The 12,176-nt window shown below is 54.6% G+C and overlaps 1 protein-coding gene across 1 annotated transcript; it reads right to left on the bottom strand.

Moving 5' to 3' along the window:
* Positions 1 to 319: 319 nt before the first annotated feature.
* Positions 320 to 11,484, bottom strand: LOC147086766 (uncharacterized). Its single transcript, XM_085978938.1, has 3 exons — positions 10,771 to 11,484; positions 9,755 to 9,905; positions 320 to 1,875 (listed from the first exon to the last, which is right to left on the bottom strand). The coding sequence occupies exons 1-3, from the start codon at positions 10,942 to 10,944 to the stop codon at positions 1,484 to 1,486; spliced, it is 717 nt and encodes a 238-aa protein (XP_085835064.1). The 5' UTR covers positions 10,945 to 11,484; the 3' UTR covers positions 320 to 1,483.
* Between the last annotated feature and the right edge of the window lie 692 nt (positions 11,485 to 12,176).

Here is a 12,176-nt window from a genome sequence, read left to right as displayed (position 1 = left end):
TCTGTGAACCTGAGCTCGTCCAAATCTCTGCTACCCCGTGTCTTAACTCGCACCGAGTCCCGTTCACCCATCACCCCGCCCTGCTCGCCGACCTCCACTGGCTCCCGGTTAAGCACTGCCCCGAGGGTGTGTCCCCAATCGTGGGGAGAGCGCTATAAGTGAAGTGCGTTGGGAGCTGTAGACAGCCACCTCGGCCAGACACAACAAACAGACCCACGAGGAGGTCCTCCGACTTTCTTGCACCCCCTCCGAGACCAATATACCCTTCCTGAGGTGCGGGGGCCCCGAACTGAACGCAGGTAACTGGACAAACAAAAGATGTGTGCGAGTTTTTATTAAAAATATATATATATTTTTGTTAAAAAGGACATAATTATAATTGATCACACTGTCATCGGAGCAATGCTTTAGCTAAGTGATCAATGCCTGGAACAGCAATCTGCTCTCGTCCTGCAGTCTGTATCATTGGAGGCCATCGCCAGGTCAATGGGTACGTGCGGGCGTGACAAGGCCGTGACATCACTGGGGGCGGGGGCCGTGACATCACAGCACGGGGACGTGACATCACCAGGGGCGGGGCCATGACATCACAGCGAGGGGTCGTGTCATCACCGGGGGCGGGGCCGTGACATCACAGCACGGGGGGGCAGGGCCATGACATCACAGCGAGTGGACGTGACATCACCGGGGCAGGGCCATGACATCACAGCGAGGGGACGTGACATCACCGGGGCAGGTCCGTGACATCACCGGGGCAGGGCCATGACATCACAGCGAGGGGACTTGACATCACCGGGGCAGGGCCATGACATCACAGCGAGGGGCCGTGACATCACCGGGGGTGGGGGACCGTGACATCACAGTGAGGGGAGATGACATCACTGGGATGGGGACGTGACATCACTGGGGCAGTGCCATGACATCACAGCGAGGGGGCCTGACATCACAGCAAGGGGACCTGACATCACCGGGGCGGGACCGTGACATCATTGGGGGAGGGGACCATGACATCACCAGTGTGGGGGTTGTGACATCACCAGGGCGGGGGCCGTGACATCACCAGTGTGGGGGTTGTGACATCACCAGGGCGGGGGCCGTGACATCACCAGTGTGGGGGTTGTGACATCACCAGGGCAGGGGCCGTGACATCACCAGGGCGGGGGCCTTGACATCACCAGGGCGGGGGCCGTGACATCACCAGGGCGGGGGACGTGACATCACAGCGAGGGGACGTGACATCACAGCGAGGGGACGTGACATCACCAAGGCGGGGCCGTGACATCACTGGGGGAGGGGGCTGACCTCACCGGGGCGGAGACATGACCTCACTGGAACGGTCCATCTGTCCATCTTGTGGGGGGGCGGTGTTTAAACTGGTGGATCGTAGTTCACGAGGTGTCGGCGTTACACCTCGAAGGTTGCTGTAATCTAGCCGGGCCTGGGGCCGGTGGGGGGAGCGGGTGTGAGGGCAGCTGGATCCGATTCAAGCTGTTGATCCCCCTGTTTCCTCCCCCCTACCACCGGCGGGCAGGCCGAGGCTTCCGCCTCCTTCACACGGGCTCTGGCGGGGTCGCAGGGCCGAGCCTGAACCGCTGGGCCCAGCCGGAGCCGCGGCAAACCCGGCGTAAAACGGGACGGAGGGAGAGGTAAGTAAACCCCGGAACGGACTCTGTTCAACAGCGCGGCTCAGAGCGTCCCGCCGGACGTCGGTGCTCGGTCTCCTCCCCTCCGCTCCGCCCCCGGCCGGGACCCGTCCCGCTACGGTCTCCCTGGACGACAGGCCTGGTGGTACCGCTGGTGCGCCGCGTCCGCCCGGGCTTTCAGCGTCCACAACTCGCTCTGGATGAAATCCGTTACGGCTTTGCGCATCTCCATCTGGACGGCAGGGAAAAGGAAGGTGAGCAAATGAGGAACAGGAGGAGGCCATTCAGCCCCTCGAGCCTGTTACATTAGGAACAGGAGGAGGCCGTTCAGCCACTCGAACCTCTTACATTAGGAACAGGAGGAGGCCATTCAGCCCCTCGCGCCACTTACATTAGGAACAGGAGGAGGCCATTCAGCCCCTCGAGCCTGTTACATTAGGAACAGGAGGAGGCCGTTCAGCCCCCTCGAGCCTGTTACATTAGGAACAGGAGGAGACCATTCAGCCCCCTCGAGCCTGTTACATTAGGAACAGGAGGAGGCCATTCAGCCCCTCGAGCCTGTTACATTAGGAACAGGAGGAAGCCGTTCTGCCCCTCGAGCCTGTTACATTAGGAACAGGAGGAGGCCGTTCAGCCCCTCGAGCCTGTTACATTAGGAACAGGATGGGGCCATTCAGCCCCCTCGAGCCTGTTACATTAGGAACAGGAGGAGGCCATTCAGCCCCTCGAGACTGTTACATTAGGAAAAGGAGGAGGCCATTCAGCCCCTCGAGCCTGTTACATTAGGAACAGGAGGTGGCCGTTCAGCCCCTCGAGCCTGTTACATTAGGAACAGGAGGAGGCCGTTCAGCCCCTTGAGCCTGTTACATTAGGAACAGGAGGAGACCGTTCAGCCCCTTGAGCCTGTTACATTAGGAACAGGAGGAGGCCGTTCAGCCCCTTGAGCCTGTTACATTAGGAACAGGAGGAGGCCGTTCAGCCCCCTCGAGCCTGTTGCATTAGGAACAGGAGGAGGCCATTCAGCCCCCTCGAGCCTGTTACATTAGGAACAGGAGGAGGCCGTTCAGCCCCCTCGAGCCTGTTACATTAGGAACAGGAGGAGGCCGTTCAGCCCCCTCGAGCCTGTTACATTAGGAACAGGAGGAGGCCGTTCAGCCCCCTCGAGCCTGTTACATTAGGAACAGGAGGAGGCCATTCAGCCCCTCGAGCCTGTTACATTAGGAACAGGAGGAGGCCGTTCAGCCATTCGAGCCTGTTACATTAGGAACAGGAGGAGGCCGTTCAGCCCCCTCGAGCCTGTTACATTAGGAACAGGAGGAGGCCGTTCAGCCCCCTCGAGCCTGTTACATTAGGAACAGGAGGAGGCCGTTCAGCCCCTCGAGCCTGTTACATTAGGAACAGGAGGAGGCCGTTCAGCCCCTCGAGCCTGTTACATTAGGAACAGGAGGAGGCCATTCAGCCCTTCGAGCCTGTTACATTAGGAACAGGAGGAGGCCGTTCAGCCCCCTCGAGCCTGTTACATTAGGAACAGGAGGAGGCTGTTCAGCCCCCTCGAGCCTGTTACATTAGGAACAGGAGGAGGCCGTTCAGCCCCTCGAGCCTGTTACATTAGGAACAGGAGGAGGCCGTTCAGCCCCTCGAGCCTGTTACATTAGGAACAGGAGGAGGCCGTTCAGCCCCCTCCAGCCTGTAACATTAGGAACAGGAGGAGGCCGTTCAGCCCCCTCGAGCCTGTTACATTAGGAACAGGAGGAGACCGTTCAGCCCCCTCGAGCCTGTTACATTAGGAACAGGAGGAGGCCGTTCAGCCCCCTCGAGCCTGTTACATTAGGAACAGGAGGAGGCCGTTCAGCCCCCTCGAGCCTGTTACATGAGGAACAGGAGGAGGCCGTTCAGCCCCCTCGAGCCTGTTACATTAGGAACAGGAGGAGGCCGTTCAGCCCCCTCGAGCCTATTACATTAGGAACAGGAGGAGGCCGTTCAGCCCCTCGAGCCTGTTACATTAGGAACAGGAGGAGGCCGTTCAGCCCCCTCGAGCCTGTTACATTAGGAACAGGAGGAGGCCGTTCAGCCCCCTCGAGCCTGTTACATTAGGAACAGGAGGAGGCCGTTCAGCCCCCTCGAGCCTGTTACATTAGGAACAGGAGGAGGCCGTTCAGCCCCTCGAGCCTGTTACATTAGGAACAGGAGGAGGCCGTTCAGCCCCTCGAGACTGTTACATTAGGAACAGGAGGAGGCCGTTCAGCCCCCTCCAGCCTGTAACATTAGGAACAGGAGACCGTTCAGCCCCCTCGAGCCTGTTACATTAGGAACAGGAGGAGGCCGTTCAGCCCCCTCGAGCCTGTTACATTAGGAACAGGAGGAGGCCGTTCAGCCCCTCGAGCCTGTTACATTAGGAACAGGAGGAGGCCGTTCAGCCCCCTCGAGCCTGTTACATTAGGAACAGGAGGAGGCCGTTCAGCCCCCTCGAGCCTGTTACATTAGGAACAGGAGGAGGCCGTTCAGCCCCTCGAGCCTGTTACATTAGGAACAGGAGGAGGCCGTTCAGCCCCCTCGAGCCTGTTACATTAGGAACAGGAGGAGGCCGTTCAGCCCCCTCGAGCCTGTTACATTAGGAACAGGAGGAGGCCGTTCAGCCCCCTCGAGCCTGTTACATTAGGAACAGGAGGAGGCCATTCAGCCCCTCGAGCCTGTTACATTTGGAACAGGAGGAGGCCGTTCATCCCTATCGAGCCTGTTACATTAGGAACAGGAGGAGGCCATTCAGCCCCCGCGAGCCTGTTACATTAGGAACAGGAGGAGGCCATTCAGCCCCCTCGAGCCTGTTACATTAGGAACAGGAGGAGGCCGTTCAGCCCCCTCGAGCCTGTTACATTAGGAACAGGAGGAGGCCATTCAGCCCCCTCGAGCCTGTTACATTAGGAACAGGAGGAGGCCGTTCAGCCCCTCGAGCCTGTTACATTAGGAACAGGAGGAGGCCATTCAGCCCCTCGAGCCTGTTACATTAGGAACAGGAGGAGGCCGTTCAGCCCCTCGAGCCTGTTACATTAGGAACAGGAGGAGGCTGTTCAGCCCCCTCGAGCCTGTTACATTAGGAACAGGAGGAGGCCGTTCAGCCCCTCGAGCCTGTTACATTAGGAACAGGAGGAGGCCGTTCAGCCCCCTCGAGCCTGTTACATTAGGAACAGGAGGAGGCCGTTCAGCCCCCTCGAGCCTGTTACATTAGGAACAGGAGGAGGCCGTTCAGCCCCTCGAGCCTGTTACATTAGGAACAGGAGGAGGCCGTTCAGCCCCCTCGAGCCTGTTACATTAGGAACAGGAGGAGGCCGTTCAGCCCCCTCGAGCCTGTTACATTAGGGACAGGAGGAGGCCGTTCAGCCCCCTCGAGCCTGTTACATTTGGAACAGGAGGAGGCCGTTCAGCCCCTCGAGCCTGTTACATTAGGAACAGGAGGAGGCCGTTCAGCCCCTCGAGCCTGTTACATTAGGAACAGGAGGAGGCCATTCAGCCCCCTCGAGCCTGTTACATTAGGAACAGGAGGAGGCCGTTCAGCCCCTCGAGCCTGTTACATTAGGAACAGGAGGAGGCCGTTCAGCCCCTCGAGCCTGTTACATTAGGAACAGGAGGAGGCCATTCAGCCCCCTCGAGCCTGTTACATTAGGAACAGGAGGAGGCCGTTCAGCCCCCTCGAGCCTGTTACATTAGGAACAGGAGGAGGCCATTCAGCCCCCTCGAGCCTGTTCCGCCATTCAATGAGATCATGGCCGATCTGTGACCTAACTCCATCTACCCACCTTTGCCCCATATCCCTTAATACCTTGGGTTAACAGAAATCTATCAATCTCCGATTTAAAATTCACAATTGACCCCCGGCATCAATTGCCGTTTGCGGAAGAGAGTTCCAAACTTCGACCACCCTTTGTGTGTCGAAGTGTTTCCTAACTTCACTCCTGAAAGGTCTGGCTCTAATCTTGAGACTCTGCCCCCTAGTCCGAGACTCCCCAACCAGCGGAAATAGTTTCTCTCTCTCTACCCTATCTGTTCCCCTTAATATCCTGAGAACTTCGATCAGATCGATCCTTAACCTTCTAAAGTCCAGGGAATACAACCCTAGTTTGTGTAATCTCTCCTCGTAACTTAACCCTTGGAGTCCGGGTATCATTCTGGTGAACCTACGCTGCACTCCCTCCAAGGCTAATATATCATAAGCACATACATAGAAAATCGGAGCAGGAATAGGCCACTTGGCCCCTCGAGCCTGCACTGCTATTCAATAAGATCATGGCTGATCTCGGGGCTCAAAGCCACTTCCCCGCCCGCTCCCCATAACCCTTCACTCCCTTATCGTTCAAAAATCCGTCTATCTCCACCTTAAATATATTCAGCGACTCCGCCTCCACAGCTCTCTGGGGCAGGGAATTCCACAGATTTACAACCCTCTGAGAGAAGAAATTCCTCCTCATCTCAGTTCTAAAAGGGCGACCCTTTATTCTGAGACTGTGCCCCCGAGTTCTAGATTTCCCCACGAGGGGAAACATCCTCTCTGCATCTACCCTGTCGAGCCCCCTCAGTATCTTATATGTTTCAATAAGATCCCCTCTCATTCTTCTAAACTCCAGTGAGTATAGGCCCAACCTGCTCAACCTTCCTCCATAAGTCAACCCCCCTCATCTCCGGAATCAACCTCGTGAACCTTCACTGAACTGCCTCCAATGCAAGTACCTGTACAGGAAACTTTCGATTAACCAGCCCCTAAATAACCGGAAATCTCGGTTAACCGGCCAAATTCAGGAGTAGGTTCAGGTAACTTTTATTACTATTTTTACTCCATTTGTCGCTGTGCAAGGGTGTAGCTTCGGCTGTTGCTAAGCTACAGAGACGCTTGCAACTTGTGCCCATTGTTCTGAAGCTGTTGCTAAGCAACGGGGTTTGTTGCTTTACACGGAGCGCTGAGCTCCGTATCTTTTACTATCGCGTTCGGTTATCCGGAATTGTTGATGAACCGGCACCACGTCGGTCCCGTCCGTGCCAGATAACAGAAAGTTTCCGGTATATCCTTCCTTAAATAAGGAGACCAAAACTGTATGCAGTACTCCCGGTGTGGTCTCACCAACGCCCTGTACAGTTGTAACAGGACTTCCCTGCTTTTATACTCCATCCCCCTTGCAATAAAGGCCAACATTCCATTTGCCTTTTTGATTACTTGCTGTTCCTGCATGCTAGCTTTTTGTGTTTCATGCACAAGGACCCCCAGGTCCCTCTGAACTGTAGCATTTTGTAATCTGTCTCCATTTAAATAATAATTTGTTTTTTTATTTTTCTTACCAAAGTGGAGAACCTCGCACTTTCCCACATTATACTCCATCTGCCAAATGTTTGCCCACTCACTTAGCCTGTCTATATCCTTTTGCAGATTCTTTGAGTCCTCTTCACAACTTGCTTTCCCACCCATCTTTGTATCATCCGCAAACTTGGCTACATTACACTCGGTCCCTTCATCCAAGTCATTAATGTAGATTGTAAATAATTGAGGCCCCAGCACTGATCCCTGTGGCACCCCACTAGTTACCTTTTGCCAACCGGAAAATGGCCCATTTATCCCGACTCTCTGCTTTCTGTTAGTTAGCCAATCCTCTGTCCATGCTGATATATTACCCCCAACCCCGCAGTAACCTTTTATGTGGCACCTTATCGAATGCCTTCTGGAAATCCAAATACACCACATCTACTGGTTCCCCTTTATCCACCCTGCTCGTTACATCCTCAAAGAACTCCTGCAAATTTGTCAAACATGATTTCCCTTTCATGAAACCATGTTGACTCTGCTTGACTGCATTATGATTTTCTAAATGCCCTGCTACTGCTTCCTTAATGAAGGACTCCAGCATTTCCCAACAACAGATGTTAGGCTAACTGGTCTATAGTTTCCTCCTTTCTGTCTCCCTCCCTTCTTAAATAGGGGCGTTACATTTGCGGTTTTCCAATCCACTGGGACTTCGCCAGAATCCAGGGAATTTTGGTAGATTGCAACCAATGCATCCACTATCTCTGCAGCCACTTCTTTTACGACCCTAGGATGCAGGCCATCAGGTCCAGGGGTCTTGTCCACCTTTAGTCCCATTATTTTACCGAGTACTTTTTCTTTCGTGATAGTGACTGTTTTAAGTTCCCCCCTCCCTATAGCTCCTTGATTATGTATTATTGGGATGATTTTAGTGTCTTCTACCATGAAGACTGATACAAAATATTTGTTCAAAATCTCTGCCATTTCCCTGTTCCCCATTATTAATTCCCCAGTCTCATCTTCTAAGGGACCAACGTTTACTTTAGCTACTCTTTTCCTTTTTATATACCTGTAGAAGCTCTTACTTTCTGTTTTAATATTTTTTGCTAGTTTACTCTCATAATCCATCTTCTCTCTCTTTATTATTTTTTTAGTCGTCCTTTGCTGGTTTTTAAAAAAATGTCCCAATCCTCTGGCCTTCCGCTAATCTTGGCAACATTGTGTGCCTTTGTTTTCAATTTGATACCATCCTTTACTTCCTTAGTTAGCCACGGATGGTTCTCCGTTCTCTTAAAGTCTTTCCTTCTCACTGAAATATATTTTTGTTGAGAGTTATGAAATATCTCCCTAAATGTCTGCCATTGCTTATCAACCGTCTTACCCTTTAATCTATTTTCCCAGTCCACTTTAACCAACTCTGCCTTCATACCTTTGTAACTGCCTTTATTTAAGATCAGGACACTGGTTTGAGATCCAACTTTCTCACCCTGCAATTGAATTTGAAATTCAACCATGCAATGATCACTCTTTCCTAGAGGATCCTTTACTATGAGACCATTTATTAATCCTGTCTCATAGGTAAGCATTCAGGTGCAGCAGGCGGTTAAGAAGGCAAATGGTATGTTGGCCTTCGTAGCGAGAGGGTTTGAGTACAGGAACAAAGATGTCTTGCTGCAGTTGTACAGGGCCTTGGTGAGACCACATCTTGAGTATTGTGTGCAGTTTTGGTCGCCTTATCTGAGGAAGGATGTTCTTGTCTTTGAAGGAGTGCAGCGAAGATTCACCAGGCTGATACCTGGGATGGCAGGAATGACGTATGAGGAGAGATTGGGTCGATTGGGCTTGTACTCGCTGGAGTTTAGAAGAATGAGAGGGGATCTCATTGAAACTTATAAAATTCTAACAGGACTAGACAGACTAGATGCTGGAAGGATGTTCCCGATGGTCGGGGAGTCCAGAAACAGGGGCCACAGTCTAAGGATAAGGGGTAAGCCATTTAGGACAGAGATGAGGAGGAATTTCTTCACCCAGAGAGTGGTGAACCTGTGGAATTCTCTACCAAAGAAGGCAGTAGAGGCCAGTTCATTAAACGTATTCAAGAAGGAGTTGGATATATTTCTTAAGGCTGAAGGGATCAAGGGATATGGAGAGAAGGCAGGGACAGGGTACTGAATTTGGATGATCAGCCATGATCTCATTGAATGGCGGAGCAGGCTCGAGGGGCCGAATGGCCGACTCCTGCTCCTATCTTCTATGTTTCTATTACACAGCACCAGATCTAAGACAGCCTGCTCCCTGGTTGGTTCCACAACGTATTGTTCTAGGAAACCATCACGAATACACTCTATGAACTCTTCCTCGAGGCTACCTTGGCCAATTTGATTTGTCCAATCAATATGAGGATTAAAATCGCCCACGATTATTGCTGTACCTTTCTTACAAGCCACATTATTTCTTGATTTATACTCTGTCCAACAGTGTAGCTGCTGTTAGGGGGCCGAAAGACTACGCCCACCAGTGACTTCTTTCACTTACTATTTCTTATTTCCACCCAAACTGATTCTACATCTTGCTCTTTTGAGCCAAGATCATTTCTCACTACTGCACTGATCTCATTCTTTATTAACAGAGCTACCCCACCTCCTTTTCCTTTCTGTCTATCTTTCCGAAATGTTAAATACCCTGAAGGTGTGGTGCCCAGAACTGCTCACAGTACTCGGGGTGTGGTCCAACCAGGGTTTTGTATAGCTGCCGCAGAACTTCTACCCCCTTGTATTCCAGTCCCCGAGATATAAGGTCAAGAATGATGGGATGGGATGGCCCTCACCGGTGTCGCCGCTGGCTGCTTGCTTCCGCTCCTCGGCAGATGCCACGTTCACCAGCTGGAGGACGAGGGGTCGCCGCGTGATGATGCCAGAACCTCGTGGAAGGAAATCTCTGCCCATGATGCTCTCCAACACAGAGCTCTTGCCGCTGCTCTGTGAATGAGCGGAGAGAGAAAGGGAGCGATTTAACCGCGAGAGGCGATTTACTGAGGCAGTACCGCGGTCACCGGGCGACCTCCGCCCCCCGCACCGGGGTCACCGGGCGACCTCTCCCCCCCCGCACCGGGGTCACCGGGCGACCTCTCCCTCCTGCACCGGGCCCCTCCCCTCTCAGGCCCCTCCCCTCATGCTCAGGCCCCTCCCCATCCTTCTCAGGCCCCTCCCTTCTCCCCTCCAGCTCAGGCCCCTTCCCTCTCCCTCAGGACCCTCCCCTCTCCATTCAGGCCCCTCCCCTCTCCATTCAGGCCCCTCCCCTCTCCATTCAGGCCCCTCCTCCCGCAGCCCCCTCCAGCTCAGCCCACTCCCCTCCCCCTCAGACACCACCACCCCCCCTCCCCACAGGCCCCACCCCTCTCGCTTAGGCACCGCCCCTCTCCATTCAGGCCCCACCCCTCCCCCTTCAGCTCAGGCCCCTCCCCTCTCCCTCAGGCCCCACCCCTCCCTCAGGCTCCAACCCCTCAGGCCCCTCCCCCTCTGGCTCCACCCCTTGTCCCTCAGGCCCCACCCCCTGCCCCTCAGGTCCCTCCCCTCAGGCCCCGCCCCTCAGGCTCCACCCCCTCAGGCCCATCCCCTCCCCTCAGGCTCCACCCTCTCAGGCCCCTCCCCTCAGGCTCCAGCCCCTCAGGCCCCTCCCCTCAGGCTCCACCCCCTGTCCCTCAGGCCCCTCCCCTCAGGCTCCACCCCCTCAGGCCCCGCCGCTCCCCTCAGGCTCCACCCCCTGTCCCTCAGGCCCCTCCCCTCAGGCTCCACCCCCTCAGGCCCCTCCCCTCAGGCCCACCTCCCTCACTCACTCCCTCACCTGGCTGCCCACCACCACGATCTGGGGCAGCTGGACCAGCTCGGCTCCCACCGTGCCGAAGATCTCCTGCAGCTTGTTGATGACCGGGATGAGGGTTTCCATGTCTCGCTCTCTCCCCCGGGGGCCCTTCAAACTCCAACTGCCGGCCTCCGGCGCACGGCTCCCGCCTCTCATTGGCTCAGAGGCCCGTCAATCAGGCTCATCACGCCACCCGACGCCTCCCATTGGTCTGATCCCGCGAGATTCTGCAATCTGATTGGCGAAAGGACCCGTCAATCAGGTGACGGACACTGATTGGCCCAGCCTTCCTGCCGGTTCCCTCGCGCTTGGTGCCGCCACACTCATTGGCTCAAACCCCCGTCAATCAGAGCAATCCCCGCCTCCTCCCACCTCCTATTGGTTCCATTCATCCGACGGCCCGCTACCCTTGCAAGCTGATTGGCTAATACAAATGTCAATCAACGGAAGGGCGGCATCCCGCGTGCTGATTGGCCGTGCCTTCCCTTCCCGTCACACGCGGTTTCTCCCGCCTCCCCTGCGCCTTTATTGGCTCCAGCACCTGTCAATCATGCGACTCGCGCCTGCCTCCAACTCCCATTGGTTCCATCTGCTTGCCAACTGCAATCTGATTGGCTTAGCGAGCCGTCTATCAAGTGACGGAAAACCTGATTGGCCCAGAGCCCTGGCTGCCGCTGTCCGTACCGCCTCCCCGCCCCCCTCACTGGCTCAAACCCCCGTCAATCCCGCCAGCCACCCACCTCCTATTGGTTGAATCCATGGGAATTGGCTGGAGGAGGCCATTCGGCCCATCGTGCCTGTGCCGGCTCTTTGAACGAGCTCTCCAATCAGTCCCACTCCCCCCTGCTCTTTCCCCACAGCCCGGCACATTTTTCCCCTTCAAGTATTTCTCCAATTCCCCCTTTTGAAAGTTACTATTGAATCTGCTCCCATCGCCCTTTCAGGCAGCGCGTTCCAGATCACAACAACTCGCTGCGTAAAAAACATTCTCCTCATCTCCCCTCTGGTTCTTTTACCGATTATCTTCAATCTGTGTCCTCTGGTCACCGACCCTCCTGCCACTGGAAACAGTTTCTCCCGATCGACTCTATCAAAATCCCTTTGCAATTTTGAGCGCCTCGATTTAATCTCCCCTTAACCTTCTCTGCTCTAAGGAGAACAATCCCAGCTTCTCCAGTCTCTCCACATCACTGAAGTCCCTCATCCCTGGAACCATTCTGGTCAATCTCCCCTTAACCTTCTCTGCTCTAAGGAGAACAACCCCAGCTTCTCCAGTCCACATCACTGAAGTCCCTCATCCCTGGTACCATTCTGGTCAATCTCCCCTTAACCTTCTCTGCTCTAAGGAGAACAATCCCAGCTTCTCCAGTCTCTCCACATCACTGAAG

This window comes from Somniosus microcephalus, unplaced genomic scaffold (assembly GCF_052327205.1).
Source record: "Somniosus microcephalus isolate GS21.2 unplaced genomic scaffold, FLI_Smic_1.0 unresolved_chr7, whole genome shotgun sequence".
NCBI lineage: Eukaryota > Metazoa > Chordata > Chondrichthyes > Squaliformes > Somniosidae > Somniosus > Somniosus microcephalus.
This window is presented reverse-complemented; position numbering and strand designations above follow the sequence as displayed.